At 32.0% G+C, this 18,037-nt stretch overlaps 7 protein-coding genes and 1 non-coding gene across 8 annotated transcripts; 7 read left to right on the forward strand and 1 right to left on the reverse strand.

Annotated features, from left to right (window-relative positions):
- Nucleotides 1-729: 729 nt before the first annotated feature.
- nacA (putative nascent polypeptide-associated complex alpha subunit) lies at nt 730-1,491 on the forward strand (the record flags this gene model as incomplete). Its single annotated transcript, XM_020583333.1, has 2 exons — nt 730-915; nt 1,156-1,491. The coding sequence occupies 2 exons, from the start codon at nt 730-732 to the stop codon at nt 1,489-1,491; spliced, it is 522 nt and encodes a 173-aa protein (XP_020429520.1).
- A 719-nt stretch (nt 1,492-2,210) lies between these two features.
- Nucleotides 2,211-3,125, forward strand: PPL_12607 (ribonuclease P subunit p25 family protein; the record flags this gene model as incomplete). Its single annotated transcript, XM_020583334.1, has 1 exon — nt 2,211-3,125. One exon carries the CDS (start codon nt 2,211-2,213, stop codon nt 3,123-3,125), a length of 915 nt encoding a protein of 304 aa, XP_020429521.1.
- A 249-nt stretch (nt 3,126-3,374) lies between these two features.
- PPL_12608 (uncharacterized protein) lies at nt 3,375-5,600 on the forward strand (the record flags this gene model as incomplete). The annotated part of the gene is made up of 7 exons (XM_020583335.1): nt 3,375-3,582; nt 3,658-3,956; nt 4,025-4,407; nt 4,481-4,609; nt 4,676-5,005; nt 5,068-5,383; nt 5,559-5,600. The coding sequence occupies 7 exons, from the start codon at nt 3,375-3,377 to the stop codon at nt 5,598-5,600; spliced, it is 1,707 nt and encodes a 568-aa protein (XP_020429522.1).
- A 328-nt stretch (nt 5,601-5,928) lies between these two features.
- Nucleotides 5,929-7,923, forward strand: PPL_12609 (uncharacterized protein; the record flags this gene model as incomplete). The annotated part of the gene is made up of 7 exons (XM_020583336.1): nt 5,929-6,052; nt 6,122-6,366; nt 6,428-6,807; nt 6,865-6,993; nt 7,054-7,383; nt 7,449-7,710; nt 7,783-7,923. The coding sequence occupies 7 exons, from the start codon at nt 5,929-5,931 to the stop codon at nt 7,921-7,923; spliced, it is 1,611 nt and encodes a 536-aa protein (XP_020429523.1).
- An 88-nt stretch (nt 7,924-8,011) lies between these two features.
- Nucleotides 8,012-11,801, forward strand: dimB (bZIP transcription factor; the record flags this gene model as incomplete). The annotated part of the gene is made up of 4 exons (XM_020583337.1): nt 8,012-8,025; nt 8,757-8,917; nt 9,415-9,455; nt 10,047-11,801. 4 exons carry the CDS (start codon nt 8,012-8,014, stop codon nt 11,799-11,801), a joined length of 1,971 nt encoding a protein of 656 aa, XP_020429524.1.
- Nucleotides 11,802-12,196: 395 nt separating this feature from the next.
- On the forward strand, nt 12,197-15,369 carry PPL_12611 (SIR2 family NAD-dependent protein deacylase; the record flags this gene model as incomplete). The annotated part of the gene is made up of 4 exons (XM_020583338.1): nt 12,197-14,220; nt 14,568-14,590; nt 14,625-15,005; nt 15,068-15,369. The coding sequence occupies 4 exons, from the start codon at nt 12,197-12,199 to the stop codon at nt 15,367-15,369; spliced, it is 2,730 nt and encodes a 909-aa protein (XP_020429525.1).
- Nucleotides 15,370-15,428: 59 nt separating this feature from the next.
- PPL_12612 (FNIP repeat-containing protein) lies at nt 15,429-16,917 on the reverse strand (the record flags this gene model as incomplete). The annotated part of the gene is made up of 2 exons (XM_020583339.1): nt 15,429-16,708; nt 16,788-16,917. 2 exons carry the CDS (start codon nt 16,915-16,917, stop codon nt 15,429-15,431), a joined length of 1,410 nt encoding a protein of 469 aa, XP_020429526.1.
- A 361-nt stretch (nt 16,918-17,278) lies between these two features.
- On the forward strand, nt 17,279-17,351 carry PPL_12613. The gene has a single exon. It is a non-coding gene; the product is annotated as a tRNA-Arg (tRNA).
- Nucleotides 17,352-18,037: the final 686 nt, after the last annotated feature.

Genomic DNA, 18,037 nt, shown 5'->3' on the forward strand with positions numbered 1-18,037 from the left:
AAAACCAATATAGCAAATATAAAATTCGTTAAAACAATTCTTTATTTCATATTCACGCGCCCTTTTATGAATTCTCGTCTGATTTTTTAAATTTTATTCTTTATTTTATTTTTTTTTAATTGTTCATTTTTAAGAGTTTGTAAGAAGACAGAAACAAGTATCTAGAGTGTTACCATCTTAGATATTCGATCGAATCACTGTTTGAGTCACACAAATATATTATATTAACTTTAACAGTTTCAAAACCCTTTTGATTTTTTTTTTAAAAAAAGAAACACACAATTTATAAACAACAAGATATCTTAAAAAAAAAATTCAATAGTACTATTATTGATCGATGAATTACTTAATATTAATAATTAAAGAACAGATCTTGAAAAAAAAACATAAAAAAGAAAAAAAAACAAAAAAAATAAAAAAGAAAAAACATCATATTGAACTTTTAAAAACTATCTATAATATATATTTGTATCTACAGATTTCATATTTTATTTGTAGAGGTGTAGTTTACTCATCTTTTTTTTTTTTTGGTAGATGTAAGGATCTTCTCATGCTAAAATGAGTAACGTTAAAAAAAATGAAAAATGAAAAATGAAAATTTTGTGTGTGTGGGTTGAGTGTGGCGTGGCTGTACGTTCTCTCTGTTCTCTCGCTTTCAAAATGTATCCTTTATCTTTATCTGTTTTTTTCTTGTTATCACATAGATACTATTAAACACATAATATAACAATGGCCACTATTGAAGAAATCCCAGAAAACGTCGAAGTCGAAGAAGAAGAGACTACCACCACCACTGATGCCAACCCACAAGCCAGAAAGACTTCCCGTGGTGAGAAGAAGACCAGAGGTGCTATGGCCAAGCTCGGTATGAAGCCAGTCCCAGATATTATGAGAGTTACCCTCAAGAGCCAAGGTGTAAGTATTAAATAATATATATGTACACACAAAAATAAGAAAAATAAATCTAGTAGAGTAGAACAGAACAGCAGAACAGTTAGAACAGTTAGATTATTTTTGTAAAATCAATAGCAGTAGCAGGTGCGATAGTTTTCTACTTTTTTTATTTATTTTTTTTATATTGTATTGTGTACGCAATATATAAACTTAAATTGTATAACTAATTGGTTGTTTGGTGGTTGTTGTTTTAATGTATAGTTCTTGTGCATTGTTGCTCAACCAGAAGTCTACAAGGCTACTGGATCAGATACCTATGTGATCCTTGGTGAAACCACTTTCGAAGATCCAAATGCCACCCGTGCCTCCAAGGCCGCCAAGAAGGTTGAGGAAACCGCCAAGTCTGAGGCTGAAACCACCACCACTACCACTACCGCCACCGCTGAAGTTGATGACGAAGATGTCGACCTCCAAGGACTCGATCCAAAGGACGTTGAGGTCGTCATGAAGGAAGCCAAGGCTTCAAAGGCTAAGGTCGTTGAGGCTCTCAAGAAGACCGGTGACATCGTCTCTGCCGTCTTGGAATTGACCAGCTAAATTATTTAATAAATAATTTGATAATCAAATATATATAAAAACCCAAACAAACAGTCTCAATAATAGAATTACAGGTTTAATTTAATTATAGGTCAAGCACAAATCAATATAACTTCCACTGATCGGACATAGCATAGAAATCGTGGATCAATTCATGTCGATTAACATTCTCTAATTCATGATCTTCTTTTGTTCATAAATTTTTACAATTTTTAATTTTTAATTTTTTTGTTTTTTTTTGTTTTTTAATTATCCTTTTTTTAAAAAAATTCCAAAATAAAAAGAAGATAGTAATAATATTTGATTGACAATATATAACTTTGTTATTCAAATAAAGAGAAGAAGAAGAAGAAGAAGAGAATTTGAGAAAGTGTTCAGTAGAGTGAAGTAATACTACCTATCTTCTTAGTGTGAGAAAGCTTTTGTTTAGAAAAGTAATACTATAGGTTTGCATAATATCAGTTTTAAACTACTGTTATACTATACATTCCTACACTGAATTCCCACACTATATAAAATACCACGCCACCTTTATATAGATATAGATAAAAAGATAGAGATAGTTGGAAAGAATAGATTGTATAAAGCAAAAAAAACAACAACAAAAAGGTAAAACAAACAAAAATCAATTTTTTAATTTTGAAGATCACTAAAATTAATTTTATGATAAATTTAGTTAGTTAGTTAGTTAAACGTTATTTAAAAGAAAGAAAGAAAGAATGGATAAATATTATAAAGTACCACCAGTTCAAGAGAAATCTTGTGAACCAAATGAAATTAGATTGCCTTTGCACTCTAGTAGAATCAGTCCATCGATTGAACATGGACTGAATCTCTTTGCCAAGGGTGAGGAAAGTGTTTTCATAAAGGCAGTCGGTTCGAAACTCGTACCGAAAGCAATCTTTGTCACTGAGATCTTGAAGCACCGTATCACTGGATTGCACCAGATCACAGAGGTCGGAACAACCGATGTCCTCACTGTATACCTCCCAAAGGAGGAGGGTCTCGACAAGGTAGAGCTGACCAAGCCTGCACCATTCATCAAGATCACCCTCTCGAAGCAGCCTCTCGACAGTGCCAATCCAGGCTATCAGGCACCGTTACCAGAGAACCAAGTTCACCCACGTGCCACTGGCGACTCGACAACTACCACCGCCGGCAGCACCAATGCTACCACATCATCATCATCACCAACCGAAGAATCACAGGGTGTCGCTAGAAGACGTGGTGGATTTAGAGGTAGAGGTAGAGGTCGTGGACGTGGTAGAGGTAGAGGTCGTGGAGGTCGTGGTGGATTTAGAGGTGGTGATTCACCATCATCTATGGGAGATGACAATGTTAACAACGATAACAACAGCAGCAACAACAACAGCAACAATAATAACAACAATAACTTCAGTTCCGAGTCAGCAGTAACTCCAGATGCAGAGCCATCGTCAGAGACATCACCAACAGGAGAAGGTGGATTCAGAGGACGTGGTCGTGGTCGTGGACGTGGTGGATTTAGAGGTGGACGTGGTAGAGGTGGATTTAGAGGTCGTGGTGGACGTGGTGGTAGAGGAAGAGGACGTGGTGGATTTAGAGGTGGTATGAGTAATGGATCACCATCATCAATCCCTCCAACATCATCTTAAACAAACAACATAATGTTACATTATTATTCCACCAAGCTTTTTGGATCAACAAAACAATAAAAATCATTTTAAAAAAAACAAAAAAATAATTAACTGCAAATTGTGCTTGATAAATCACTTTCGCTTTCTGTTGGAACTGATTTTTTTGCGAAAATATCTTTTTTTTTTTTTTTTTTCCACAACCCTTTGACTCAAAGTGTAGCTTTATATTTTGGACCTTCATTTTGCAATTACCTAAGAGTACACACAATGAAATATATATTATATTCTATTATCTTATCTTTATTATTTCTTAGTGTTATTTCAGTAGATGTTGAAAGAGTTAGTAATGCCGATGTAGATTTAAATGTCAATTCCGATTACAAAGAAGTTGTAGAACAACCTTTGGATGTAGTTACGGAATCAAATTCACATATTAAAAAGTATTCTTCTCTTTTGAAGGATATAGATTTGAATGGTAGGTTTTTTGGTTATTTGTTTAGCTCTTCAGTTTTTTTATTATTAAAGTTATTAAAAACACATTATTTATTAGATGAACAGAAACTTATTGAGTTGTATGGAAAGAGTAAATTAAAGTCAGTTGCAGTCATCAAGAATTCATCTCTTGTAGCATCAAAGAATAATATTATGATGGTTTCATCTTCTGGATCGAGAAAAGCATACAATAAGAAAATGTCAGGCACAAAACCCAATCTAAAGAATTTAATAGATTTTACTGAGGAGCAGATTGCTGCACAATGGGAAAACAGAAATCTACTCAATGAAGTTTTCGAAGAACGATTCTTCCGACAATTATATTCAATCGATGAATTGATTGATCTAAAGTTTAATGTAATTATTATTGTTATATACTTTATACCATTTTATTATTATTAATTCCATCATTTCGGTATTATTAGAATAAAAATGTTATTGATCTTATTTGGTTAAGAATTCCTTTGCCTATTGTAGAGAATGATGACTATCCTTTGGATTTGTATAGAAATGTAGAGAAGAATCATCAGATCAATCGTTATCCTTTAATGGCACAGGAAATCAATGCTAAACATTCATTAGCAAAGAATATTAGGGAAATGTCAAAGAGATTCAGTGCCGAGGAGTTCTCATTTCATCCGACAACATTTATTTTACCTGAGGATTTTGAATCACTCAAACAATATTCACTTGACAATCCAGATGTTCAATTCATTATGAAACCAAAGTTTGGTGGAAGAGGTACTGGTATTCATTTATACGCAAATGCCAATCAAATTGAAAATGACCCAAATTATGTTGTCCAAAAGTAATTCTTTAAAAAATATTCAATATATATTAATCAAAACTAACTTATTGGTCTTACAAATATTTTATTTTAGTTATATTACAAATCCATTTTTGATTGATGGAAAGAAATTCACATGTAGATTATATGTCTTGGTAACTTCATTGGATCCATTGATTATTTATATTCATAATAATGGTGTTATCAAATTTGCAACAACCGAGTATGTACAGCACTTTTTATTTTTAAATTAAAACTACTAATATTTCTTTTTTGATTTTTTTACTAGGTTCAATACTGATAAGACCACTTTCAATGATGAAAATATGTCAATGCATATCACCAATCAAGCTGTAAACTCTGGTAAATCAAACTTTGCATTTAGCACAGATATAAATGTGGACGACATTGGAAGTAGATGGAGTCTTAAAGCATTCTGGAGATATCTTGATAATAACAATATCTATTCATCTACTTTGCTGTGGAAGAATATCAAAGATGTTGTTGTCAAATCGATATTCAGTGTTGAACAATCAGTTCTCGAAAAGACAAAGGAATTAATGAAGTCTGAATCAAGTGTATTCCAATTATTAGGTGTAGATGTTGATTTATTAGACAAGTAAGTTGGATTCATTGATTATTAACAATACATCATCTTAAACTAATTTATGAAATGAATAGTTTCCAACCTATTTTCATTGAAGCGAATACCAATCCACAATTGGGAGGATCAAAAGCACCATTTGATAACTATAACAAATTGGAATTAATCAGAGAGACATTCGATTTAATAGGACACACCATTTACAATTCTACCGCAATGAAAGAAGACATCAAATCAAAACTATTACAACAAAGAACACAGTCCGACGATAATGATTTGAGCAAGACCGATATTGGCATCATGTCGACGGTTGATATCGATCCGCTACAATTCAAAACCATCAAGCAAATAGATGAACAATCACTCCAAAAACTCGTACAATTTGAATTTGAGGTAAATTACTACAAATTGATATCTAATTACATATAATTATACTTATTATTTTTAATTTCTTGAACTACACACCTAGAATATACATCATGCCAACTATGAATTGATCTACCCAACCAAAGAATCAATTGATACACTCTCTAAGTATCATCTAAACAAAGAGAGTAGCTTGAATCAGATGTTACATCGTTATGTAAAGAGTGATGCTAAAGATTATTGAAAAATGTAATTAATAATATTAATTGGTTTAAAACACCAAGTGTGGCTTCACCAAATTTAAATAAGATTTACAAAAAAAAAAAAAAAAAAAAAAAAAAAAAAACAATCATTCACACATGTTTTATCCATTGTTTCACCCTCTCAAAATAATAATAATATGAAACAGATTAAAATGTGTGTGATAGGCGTCGATTTAATTTATTTTAAACCGTTTATTTATTTAATTTTTTCTGAAATTATAGTTTATTTATTGGCATAATTATGTTTGCAAACATTATTATCATTTGCAAACCTTTTTTTTTTATATCATTAATTGTAGTTAGAAAAAAATGACAGTTTCCAATAATAAAAGTTTTAATAATCAAGCGGATCCATTGTCACTTAATAATACATTTGAGTGTAACAATAATTTCAAGAGATATTCAACTGTTTTGAAGAATGTAGATTTAAATGGTATGAAAATGTAGAGTTAATCATAATTTTCTGTGTACCAACTAAATTTATTAAACTTTTAATTTAAAGATGAATCAAAACTTATAGAATTGTATGGAAAATGTAATTTAAAATATGTTGTTATTATTTCTAAATCATCTAAGTATATACCTTGGGTACCTGAACCTGGTCAAGAAAAAGACAATGAACTAATGAATGAAGATGAACTATTTGCATTGAAATGGAAAAGGAGAAGACTTTTAAATGAAGTACTCGAGGAAAGATCTTTCCAATTTGTGAGTACTATAAATGAAGAATATGACTTGAGATTCAAAGTATGTTGTTCGGTTTATTTATTTTGTTTGAAGAGTACTAAAAATTAAATTTTCAATTTAGAATACAAATATAGATTTGGTTTGGCTTAAGATTTTATTATCTGTGACAGAAAAAGAAGACTTTCCCAATGATTTATATTGTAGATTTGATCAACTGCATAATATCAACAGATTTCCTCAGATGCCATATGAAATCAATGCCAAACACTCATTGGCTAGAAATATCAAATCAATGGCTGACAGATTTGGTGAAAAAGAATTCTCATTCCACCCAAAGACATTTATACTTCCAGAAGAATTTCAATCATTGAACCAATATTCTAAAGAGAATCCGAATGTCCAATTCATTATGAAACCAAAGTTTGGTGGAAAAGGAATTGGTATCCATTTGTATTCAAATTCTAATGAAATTGAAAATGATTCTAACTATGTTGTTCAAGAGTAAGAAGTTTTTAAATTAGATTTAAAAAACGGAAATTGACTAATTAAATTTAAAAGATATTTGGCAAATCCATTTTTAATAGATGGAAAGAAATTTACACTTAGACTGTATGTCTTAATAACATCTTTGGACCCTTTAATATTTTACATTCATAATAATGGTGTATTGAAATTTGCAACTTCAGAGTAGGTCTAGGCATCTAATCCTGTTTTAAATTTATTGATCTTACTAATTATCTAAAATAGCTTTACGATTGATAGGAAAACATTCAATGATGATAACATGTCAAAGCATGTCACCAACCAAACAATAAACATTAATCTACCTACATATAAGTTCAGCACAGATCTTTCAGTGGATGATATTGGAAGCAAATGGAGTCTCAAAGCATTCTGGAGATATCTAGATAAAAACAAAATTTATCCATCTACATTATTGTGGGGTAACATCAAGGATGTTGTGGCAAAGACCATTTTCAGTGTTGAGTTGGCTGTTCTGTCCAAGACAAATGAATTGATGAAATCGGAATCAAATGGATTCCAACTTTTGGGATTAGATATTGATTTATTAGATAAGTATGTATAAAATATAATATTTTATCACTTAAAGGTCATTAAATATTAAACCCTTCTTTTAATAGTTTCCAACCAATATTCCTTGAGGCAAATGTAAATCCTCAACTAGGTTCTGCCAAACCACCATTTGATAACTATAACAAATTGCTATTAATTAGAGAAACTTTTGACTTGATTGGACACACCGTTTACAATTCAACCACAATGAAAGAAGATATCAAATCAAAACTATTACAACAAAAATCAGATATATTTGTTGATCAATCAGAGAATATAAAACAATTTGATCAAAGCTCGCTTGATAAGCTTGTACAATTTGAATTCGAGGTAATTGTTTTAAAAGAATTAATAATCAACTTATAGATTTCGTTTTACTTATTTTTTATGAACAACATATAGAATATACATCATGCCAACTATGAATTGATCTACCCAACCAAAGAATCAATAGACTCGCTCTCTAAATATCATCTGAACAAAGAGAGTAACTTGAATCAGATGTTACATCGTTATGTAAAGAGTGATGCTAAAGATTATTAATATTTTTAATTTACTTTTCGCTAACCTGGTAAAAGCCACCAACCACAATATCTAAATTAAAATGGGGGAATGTTCTACCTCCAAAAAAATGCTAACAAATAAGTATTTTGGTTGTTCATTTTTCAAAAAACTTACAATTGAGACTTCGTTTTGTTCAGATGAAAATTGAACTGTATAAATATAATATAATTTGAAACTTTTCGATGAGAGCAGATTTTTGAAACGATCAATCTCAAAAAGTAGATTTTTAGTTTCAATTTTTTTTGAAACTTTTGTAAAAACAATGACCTTAAAAAAATGTAACCCCAATTTCAGGCTAAATTGAACTTTAATTAATTTTTGATACCAACAATTATTTATGTGTCACAACTACTTCAAAAATTATGACTCATCCAGGATATTTTTAATTATTTTTCAAGATTAAAAAATAAAGTTAATTTTTTTAGTATAAATATAAACAAAGAAATATAGTTTTGTGCGACAAATATTTGTTCTAGATTTAAAAGACCATTCTTATTTATGTTTCAACTTGCCTAAAGCATCACAATTGAAATAATTGGACCAACAAAATTTCAAATTTTAACGGTTTTTTTTTATTAGGTAATATTAAAATTGTTTTCACTTTGGTGGGGGTGTGTTCATTGTTGACCTATAATTTAAAAAAAAAAAAAAAAACTGTTCTTTCGCATTAACATTAACCATTTTCCTGAAGCAAAATTTAATCAAAAAAAAAAAAAAAAAAAAACAACGATATTATAGCACCTATTTAATTAATATATATTGATCGAACATATTTAAATAATTAATAGTTAGACATAAATATTATTAGTTAGCTGTGTAGCTTATAATTTTGTAGTTAGTTTGTTTGTTATAGAAACAATTACTTTTTATAAATTCAAAGTATTAATAAAAGTATTAATAAATTTATATCGTATTGCTAAAAAGTGTTTTGTTGTATTAAGCAGCGCAGCAGCAGCAGCGATAACAACAACAAGTAAGTATAGTAATCCAATATCGTTGTTTGCTTTTAAAAGCTGTATCTATTGAGAGTTCTATTTTTATCACATAAAACAATTTTAAACAATTTGTTCATTCATATACATAACACATAAAAGCATAGTCAACAGTCATCTTTATTTGTATAGCTACGCTCACTAAAAATGAAGACATTGGTTCAACATTTAATACTTAGATGTATCTTCATAGTTGTCTTTATTTTTAGTGAATGCTCTCAATATTTAACAACCAATAGGATCACAACACTATTATTGTTTATTTTTAACACAATTTAATACTTCATCTCCTCTTGACTCTACATTCCACACCTTTAATAATAACATTAATAATAATAATAATAATAATTAAAAGAGAAAGAGAATTAGAGAACAATACTACCCCTCTTCGATGTGTACATTATTGTTGTTGTTTTTTTTTCTGTTTAATTCTTTTTCAATTTTTGTTTTTTTTTTAAAATTTTTTTTATATTAATAGTAAAAAAACACACTTTAAAAAAATACTTATTTATTGCTGATGTATTACTGTTAGACAGACCACAAACAAAGATTTATTTGCATTCACTTTAACTTCAATTCTTTACTATATTGCCGAAGAATTAATTAATTCAAAAAAAAAAAACAAAAAAAATTGCAAAAAAACCCAACAAACACATCCAATTCCTTTCGTTATCAACAAAAACCAACAATCACAAGGTTCAAGATCTTCAACATAAAAAACATACTCGTACCAATTCATTAATAATTGAAATAATAGTAATAAGAATAATTAAATTTTGTTGTATTTATAACTTTTCCTTCTTTTGATCTCTTTTATTAAATTATTAATTTTATTTATAATTATTATTGTTTTTTTTTTTTTTTTTTGAAAAATAATATATTTTTTTTTTTGAAATTGTTTTGTCCATTATTTTAAAAGTCTTTTTTTCATTTACAATATTTATATATTGCAATATATATTTTTTTATTTATTAGTTAATTTTTAAAACAAAACAAAACAAAACAAAACAGTCAAATAAAGTCAATTTATTAATGTTCTAAACATTTTATTATCCTCATAATAATTAAACAGAGCAGATAATTGAAACTTTGTACGATTTTATGATATAGATGGACCCAGTTGGATCATTTGAATCATTTTTTCATCAATTGGTTCCTTTTGCAGAGGGCGATCAACAGCTATTACTTTCACTTTATCAACAACAGCAACAACAAAATACAAATAGTCCATCAACAACAACAACAACAACAACTACTACTACTACCACACAATCATCCAATACATCACCAACTACAGGTCTACCATCTCAAACAGCATCATCATTAATCCCAAATCAACAGGGACCACAACAGTACCAGCAACAAATGTTCTATCAAATTCAACAACAACAAGGTCAGCAACAGCAAGGTCAACAACAGATCCAGCAACCTCAACAACAACAACAACAACAACAACAAAAACAATCAAAACAATCAAAGAAGCAACAACAACAACAACTACAACAGCAACAACAACAACAACAACAACAACAACAACAGGAGGTAAAGAGAGAACCAAATTCACCGGATAGTGACTCTGACTCGGATCGTGAACGTGAAAAGAAAAATCGTAGTAGAGCCAATCAGAATTTAGCCAGTAGAAACTATAGACAGAGAAAGAAGGAGTATATTCGCGATATAGAGGAGAAGCTCGCAGTTTTGGCGCTAGAGAATGACCAACTGAAAAAAGAGAATTTGAATCTAAAGAAAGGTGGTGGCCTCGAAATTATGAAGCCAGACCCTGCATTCATCACTATGATGATGGAAGCCAAACAAATCATCATTCAATTGGATGTAGCAATCAAGAAGAACGATGACCGTTCACTCATTTATTTATTACAATTGTTCCATCTCTCGATTGAGAAACGTCACTCGATCATCGAGCGAGAAGTCGAAAAGATGGTGCATCCATACACACAGGCAAAGTTAGCCGCAATGGGTTATGTTCCCTCCCTGGAGAATCCAATGATTTCGTCGATATCTGGACCGAGCTCCGATGGCTGGTGGATCAAATACATGTCAGAGGCACAGATCACTGAGGACCAGTCACGTGCCATCAAGCAACTGCGCGCCAACCACTGGAAAGCCGATATCGAGCTGCGTAACGAGCGTGAACGTTTGGACCGCTCCATCAAGGAGTTCTATCTGAGTAAGGTTATGGTGTTCCCCACCAACGAGCGTCTCAACAAGTCGTTCGCGGCCAACCTCTCTATTACCGACGCGCCCATACCACAACCAATCAACAACACAATTACCGACGCCAACAGTGTAGATATTTCAGAGATCCTCGAGTTCACTCGCAAACTGGAGCACTTGAAAAAGAATTTTGTAAAGCAACGTACCCTTATGGAAGATACACACGCGGCACTCTCTGCCATTCTGACACCCCGACAAGAAGCCATGCTACTTGTTCGTGTACATTACAGCACAAGATACGATTTCGCCAACATGGAGATGCTAAAGAATGTGTGGGGTAGCGTAGTTTCCAAAGATTCAAACTTCCCGCCACCTCCTCCACAATTCCCACCATCATTAATGAATAGCAACCAAAATCAAATTAACAACAATCTTTTAAATATTCAAAATATGTATAGTCCATATTCTACAACTACAACCACAACCAACAACAACAACAACAACAACAATAATAACAACAACAATAATCTATCATTACCACCACAACAACAGCAGCAACAAATCAATCCGAATCAAATGCCAATTTTAAATAACAATACATCATCACCAATAATATCAAACAATAGTAATATAGGTAATAACAATACACCACCAGTTCAAATCATTCAAAATCAACCTGGATACTTTTAAATAATTTAAAAGAAAAAAAAAAAAAAGTTTTAACAGGTTATAATGTGGTTGTTTATTTTATTGAATTTAAAATTGTTTTTTTCTTTGCATTCCTCCCCTTCACTAAAAAAAATAAATCTGTTTGTACTTGGTTTGTGATAAAAATTATAAGTAAATTCAAAGATTAACAATCGATTTTAATTACCCAAAAAATTAACAATAAATAAATAAATATTAAAAAAAATAAAATTTCAAAAACAACGGTTATCAAAGAAAATTGTAAAAAAAAACACATCTATATTCTATTTTTTTTCCTCTGATAAAAAAAATCCTTAAATTATTTAAATTGTTCTTTGTTGTCCCGATTATGTTTAAGCTTTCATTAATTATTCATTCAACAATTAATTATAATTAAAATGATTGAAACTAAAAGTAGTGATAAAGAAGTTAACGAGAGTTCTACTTCTACTCCCACCACCGATCATTCAAATATCAATTCCGACAATCAAAATGAAAATGATAGTCATAGTGATGATAAGAATAACAACATTGTAAATAGTAATAGTAATAGTAGGAATAGTATAGATGTACAACAAAAAGATAATACAAAGGAATTGGATTCAATTGATAGTAAGAATGATGGTAGTGACACATTGGAATGTAATATTATAAATGATAGTGTACAACAACAGCTACACCAACAAACCACAGAATCAGAGATAAACAAGAGTTCAGAGATTAAAAAGATGTCTATAGTAGAGTTGATGGAAAAACAAGGTGATCCATCAATAAATTTGACTCGATCTGCATCTTCGTTGTCACTCGACAGACCAATCAGTACGTCTTCCCCGTCAGAGATGGACACTTCAAAGAAAACGAGACCACACTCTATCAATCTTTCGAAATCACAGTCACTTGTTCAACTTCCAACATTACACTCACCGACACTCTCTGGAAAGTATCTTCCTTTGACGCCACATCTCTCCATTCTCGAACAAATCAAGGTGCTCTCTGAACTAGAGAAACAAAAAGAACTACCTATCAGCAATGAGCAGTATGAAAACTTGTTCATTGAAAACCCTTTACCATTGTCTGTCTCTAACAAGTCAATATCACTCTCTTCTTCATCGTCCATTGAAGATATCAATAATACCTCCAGTGATGAGCTATCTGTTTCAACAGAAATCACCAAAAACAACGACAACCATGGCAATCACAGCAACAACAATAACAATATTATCTCAACCAATGATGACTTAATTATCACAGAGATCACCGATGAGCTTAGACGTTTGATTGACCTTACAGCCTCTAAGAATCAAGAATCAGTTAAAACAACAACAACTACAACACCTACAGCTACACCAACACCAAATCAAACATTAGAACCCCAAGCGACAGATTCAACACCATCAATATTAGAACCCGAAACGACAGATTCAACAACATCAACAGCATCAGCATCAACAACAACAACATCAATAACATTGTCAAAAGAATCTGCTTCACAAGACAACCCTTCGCCTCCTCCACCACCTCCACAAAAATCAGTTGATATAACAAGTCCAGAGAAAAAGAAAATTAGTATTATGAAAAAGTTAGAATCAACAATATCACAGATTTTAAATAAGAAAAAGATTGCAGAAGCAAAGACCGATTCACCAAATGGAGAAACAGCAGAGTCAACTATTTATGGACCAAAGACATGCATTGGATATAGAGGTGAGACATTTGAAGTCGATTTCAGTATGCTTTCAAAGTTACCAACACCCTCCAAAGATGATGGTCATGTGTTTTTGGTATACGGTGACCTGTGCAAGTTGGTATGTGATGTTAAGATGGTACCATCACCTGGACACTCTCTGCTAAGAGTTGGACTTGGTGCATGGCTCAAGAAAGATTGGGACCAGTTTTCACCAGACATTCGCAACCGTGTTTTACACGCCAATCCACCGACCGCCCAACATCTTCGTATCGAGAAGGATGCACGTGTCTTCAAGATCAAGGACTGGCCAATAGAGTATCCCAACATCTCACAGCCATGGTTCACTACAGTTGTTCCACCACATGGAAGTTCACCGAGTGCACGTCTGAGCTGGTATATCGGTGCTGCTCGTGATTTTCTCAATGACGTCGGTAAGGATCTCGAAAAGAACAAACCTCCCATTAAGAATGGCAGATCAAAGTATTTGGTTGCGCTTCCAATAGTTGGTACGGGTGGAGGTGGTGGTGGTGAATATGCAGGTGTTATCTTATCAATGTTGTTGCACGAACTCTATGTTGCCACAAGAGTTTGGAAATACGATGTTGTGCTAGTGACAAACGAACTACCAATGTACACCGCAGCCAGAAATACAAGAAAACAAATGATGGAGAAGGACAAGAGTTTTAAATATATCTATAATACTCTGCTGGGCAATGCGATGTTGGAAAAAGCAAAGTATTTGTCAAAGATGCTGACTGATGGACAGTTGGCTATATTTTTGGGGGCGGGTTGCAGTCGTTCTGCAGGTCTACCAACATGGGTGGGATTGTTGAATATGCTGGGTGAAAAGCTGGGAATGAGGCCAGAGGAGATGGCAGCAATGGAGCAACTACACTACTTGGATCGGGCAACTGTTTTGGAGAATCGATGGAAGAAAACACTGGCAAAGTATCAACCAAAGGAAGCAGAGGACAAGTCATTAAGCAACAGTTCGAACGACGACGATGATATTACAGATATATTCACGGATATGCATGAAAAACATAAATCCATGTACAAACAAATCAATGTTCCAATGCAAGAAGAAATATCGAACCTGATGAAAGTAAGCTATAGTGGACTGCCGCACTTCCTGTTAGCGTCGACACCTGTTACCGATGTAATTACCACCAACTATGATCAGTGCTTTGAAATTGCATCACGTGCTATCAATGTTCCTTGTACTGTACTTCCTTATGAAACTATCACCGATAAAAAGAATCGTTGGATTCTCAAGCTACACGGTTGTGTTTCTCATCCATCCGATATTGTAATCACCAGAGAGGACTATATACGTTATGGAGACAAGAGAGAAGCTTTATCAGGTATACTTCAGTCTTCGTTAATTACCAAACATATACTTTTTGTTGGTTTCAGTTTGGTGGATGATAACTTTTTCCAAGTGATGTCTGCTGTCAAAGCAGCAACACAAAAAACACAAAAGAAATATGGAACTGCATTATTTATACAAAAGAATGATTGTAAGTTGATTATTAATTTTATGATGAGAATCCATTTCTAATTATTTTTTTATCGACTTTAGTGATGAATGAACTATGGGGACAACAAATTGATTTTCTTTGTTTCGATCCAGAGAATAAAGGTAAAATTGCAGAGTGTGCAAGAATACAAGAGATCTTCTTGGAGTATCTTACATCAATGTCAATATCAAATACAAGTCATGTAATGGAGAAAAGATTTGACTATCTATTGCAAGAGGGTGAAAAAATATTTAGAGATAATCTGAATATATTTGTAAAGGATATGCCTGATGAAGCAAAAAAGACAGAGGTTTACAAGAAATTCGAACAATTTTTAACCGATATTGGTTATTATAATATGTAAATAAAAAATGTTTAGATAAAACAGATCGTTATTTAATCAAACTTTTTAACTGTATAGATTTATTTTTGTAAAAATTTTGTTACTTGTTCTATTTTGTTGATGATTGCTGCTTTGAAATTGTTATTAGATTGACCAAGTACAAGATATTGTTTGCCTATTTTTCGAATTAATATTTTGTGATATTTGTCTGGCATAACACAAATGTTGGAGCTCTTTATTGTGTCGTCCATAGATGTAGTGGTTATTGTACGAATTGAATCTGGTACTATTTTATTTGGGAATCGTGTTTTTGATATCGATTTAACTACCAACTCGTCAACAAAATTTGGAATATAACCTGTTGTAGCCATTGTATAGTTGTTTTCAAAGATTATCTTTTTAACTGTTATTGGAATCGAATTGGGATCCACAATTGGAACAAGGTTGTTAGAGAAACGGAGTGTTTCGACACCAAGTGGAATGTCTCTCATCTTGTTTCTTCCCTTTGTTTTGAAACTTGACAAATACATATGTTTGATATCCAATTTTTCGAGTGATTCTAATTTGTTTCCATCAACAGTGAGTGTTTCCAAATGATATTGTGATCGATCATTGAATATCTCATCAACATCGTATTCCGCTGTGCAAATATTTAGATTTTTGATTGATGAGGGCATTGCAGAAGTTAATTGGGTTGAGTAATCAACTTTTAGGCTAGTGAGAGAAGCTGGCAGATCACTGACAACAATCGGTTCTTGAAATCGATGCTTAAACAATGACAGTGATTTCAGGTTGGGAAGGGTGTTGATTTCTGAAATCCATCCTGACGGTACATTTTTCAAGGTGTCAAGTGAAGGTGGTAGAACACCTAGACCGATCTCTTCACATGATCCAGAGTATGTTAGAACTCTTAGATTTGGAGGAAGCGATCCCACTTGAAAACCAAGTTCATAGTCTCGGTTTATCATTTTTAGAACCTCTAAAGATTCTGGGAGTACACCTGGTTCAATTGGATAATCGAAACCTTCTCCAAATATTAATGTTTTCAAAGTATTTGGTAGAGTATCTTCTTCGATGGGTTGATTGAATGCGGCGCCCAACTTTAGTGTAATTAGATTTGGTGGAAGGTATCCTTTAAGCAATGGCTCATCGAATTCTGATGAAAATGACAACGATGTCAAATTCCCTGGCAGTCTATGTTCCAAAGTTGGACATCTCTTTAGTTTAATTACATTAGATTCCGGGATCAATTGAAGAAGATGCTCAAATTTTTCATCCTTTAGAATATCCTTTGCTATTTGTTCAGATATAGTAATTTTATAGATATTCGATTGAAGATTATTGGTTTCTAAGATATTATCTAAAGTAAATACACATTGGAGATTGATTATTAGTTTATATCTTTATAAATTTAATATTTGTATAGTTTTTATAGTTACTTGGATGTAAAACATAGTCACATTTATATCTATGATAAAAAACAATTGCAGTACATTGTTTCTTTTGTTTGTTTGCATCAATTATCAATGTTTGATATGAATTTAAATAAATGCTCTTTGGTTTCTTCATTTATTATTTTCATATCTTTTGTAGAAAACGATAAATAACTATCTCTTTCATTGAACCATCTTTTACAAACTAAACTAAAGCAAATACGGTCGATATTGTAATCTTGCTAATAAAATATGTGATAGATTATCGACTTGATTCATTTTGTAAAAATGTTTTGAACAAACCTTTATTAATATAAATTAAAAATTGTCAAATTAATTTCTTGTTTCTTTCTGATGCTCAGATTTATCGAATTTTGATCAGTTTTGGTATGAATTACTTGTCATTTGCAGTGTCATATAAGATTTCGTAATCTTTAAAAATCTAAGAAGAAGCAAACAAGGAAGGGCATAAAAATAGCAAAAATAAACTCATCATAGGGACTTTAGCTCAGTTGGAAGAGCGATTGGCTACGAACCAATAGGTCGCAGGTTCAAGCCCTGCATGTCTCAAAAAATTAATTTCTTCTCACCGCTTGCGGTAAGGACATTTTCTGTGATTAATCAATGGACCGATAAGTTCTAGAATTGTAGAAAAGTCGTGGATATTTCAGTGAACACTCATAGAAATTCCATAGAAATTCCAGAAGACGTTTATTAACGGTCCATTGATGAATCACCAACCGGAGAAGTTCTAGAATTGTTTACCAGGATGAAGTCAATCAACCTTTTGATAAAGAGTACTATCCTAAGAGGTATAATACCTCAGGTATTACTACTTTACAAAAGAATTGTTTACCAGGATGAGTCATCAACGAATCCCGTCCAACCGATGGTAAACCAAGAGTATAAATACACGAGAGAACTCCTTGTTTCGATATCTCATTTATTAATATCGAATCAAGGTATGTTTAAATAAAGATAATAAATAAAGTTATATCTCATTTATTAATATCGAATCAAGATCTTTTCTACATATCTCTCAATCAAGCTTTTTGATAAAGAGTACTATCCTAGGAGGTATTACTACTTTACAAAAGATTGGTGCTTTTTTTACTTGGAACCACTTGATTTGGTGTCTTTTAGCAACAGGATTAGATGATATTATGAATAGAATGTCTTCTGCAATCTACCTTCAACGGTATCACTCTAACTGACATACAAAAACACATACTGCTCGCTAGAAACATTCTACCGAT

The sequence above is a fragment of the Heterostelium album genome (assembly GCF_000004825.1).
Source record: "Heterostelium album PN500 unplaced genomic scaffold PPL_scaffold10, whole genome shotgun sequence".
In the NCBI taxonomy this organism is placed as follows: Eukaryota; Evosea; class Eumycetozoa; order Acytosteliales; family Acytosteliaceae; genus Heterostelium; species Heterostelium album.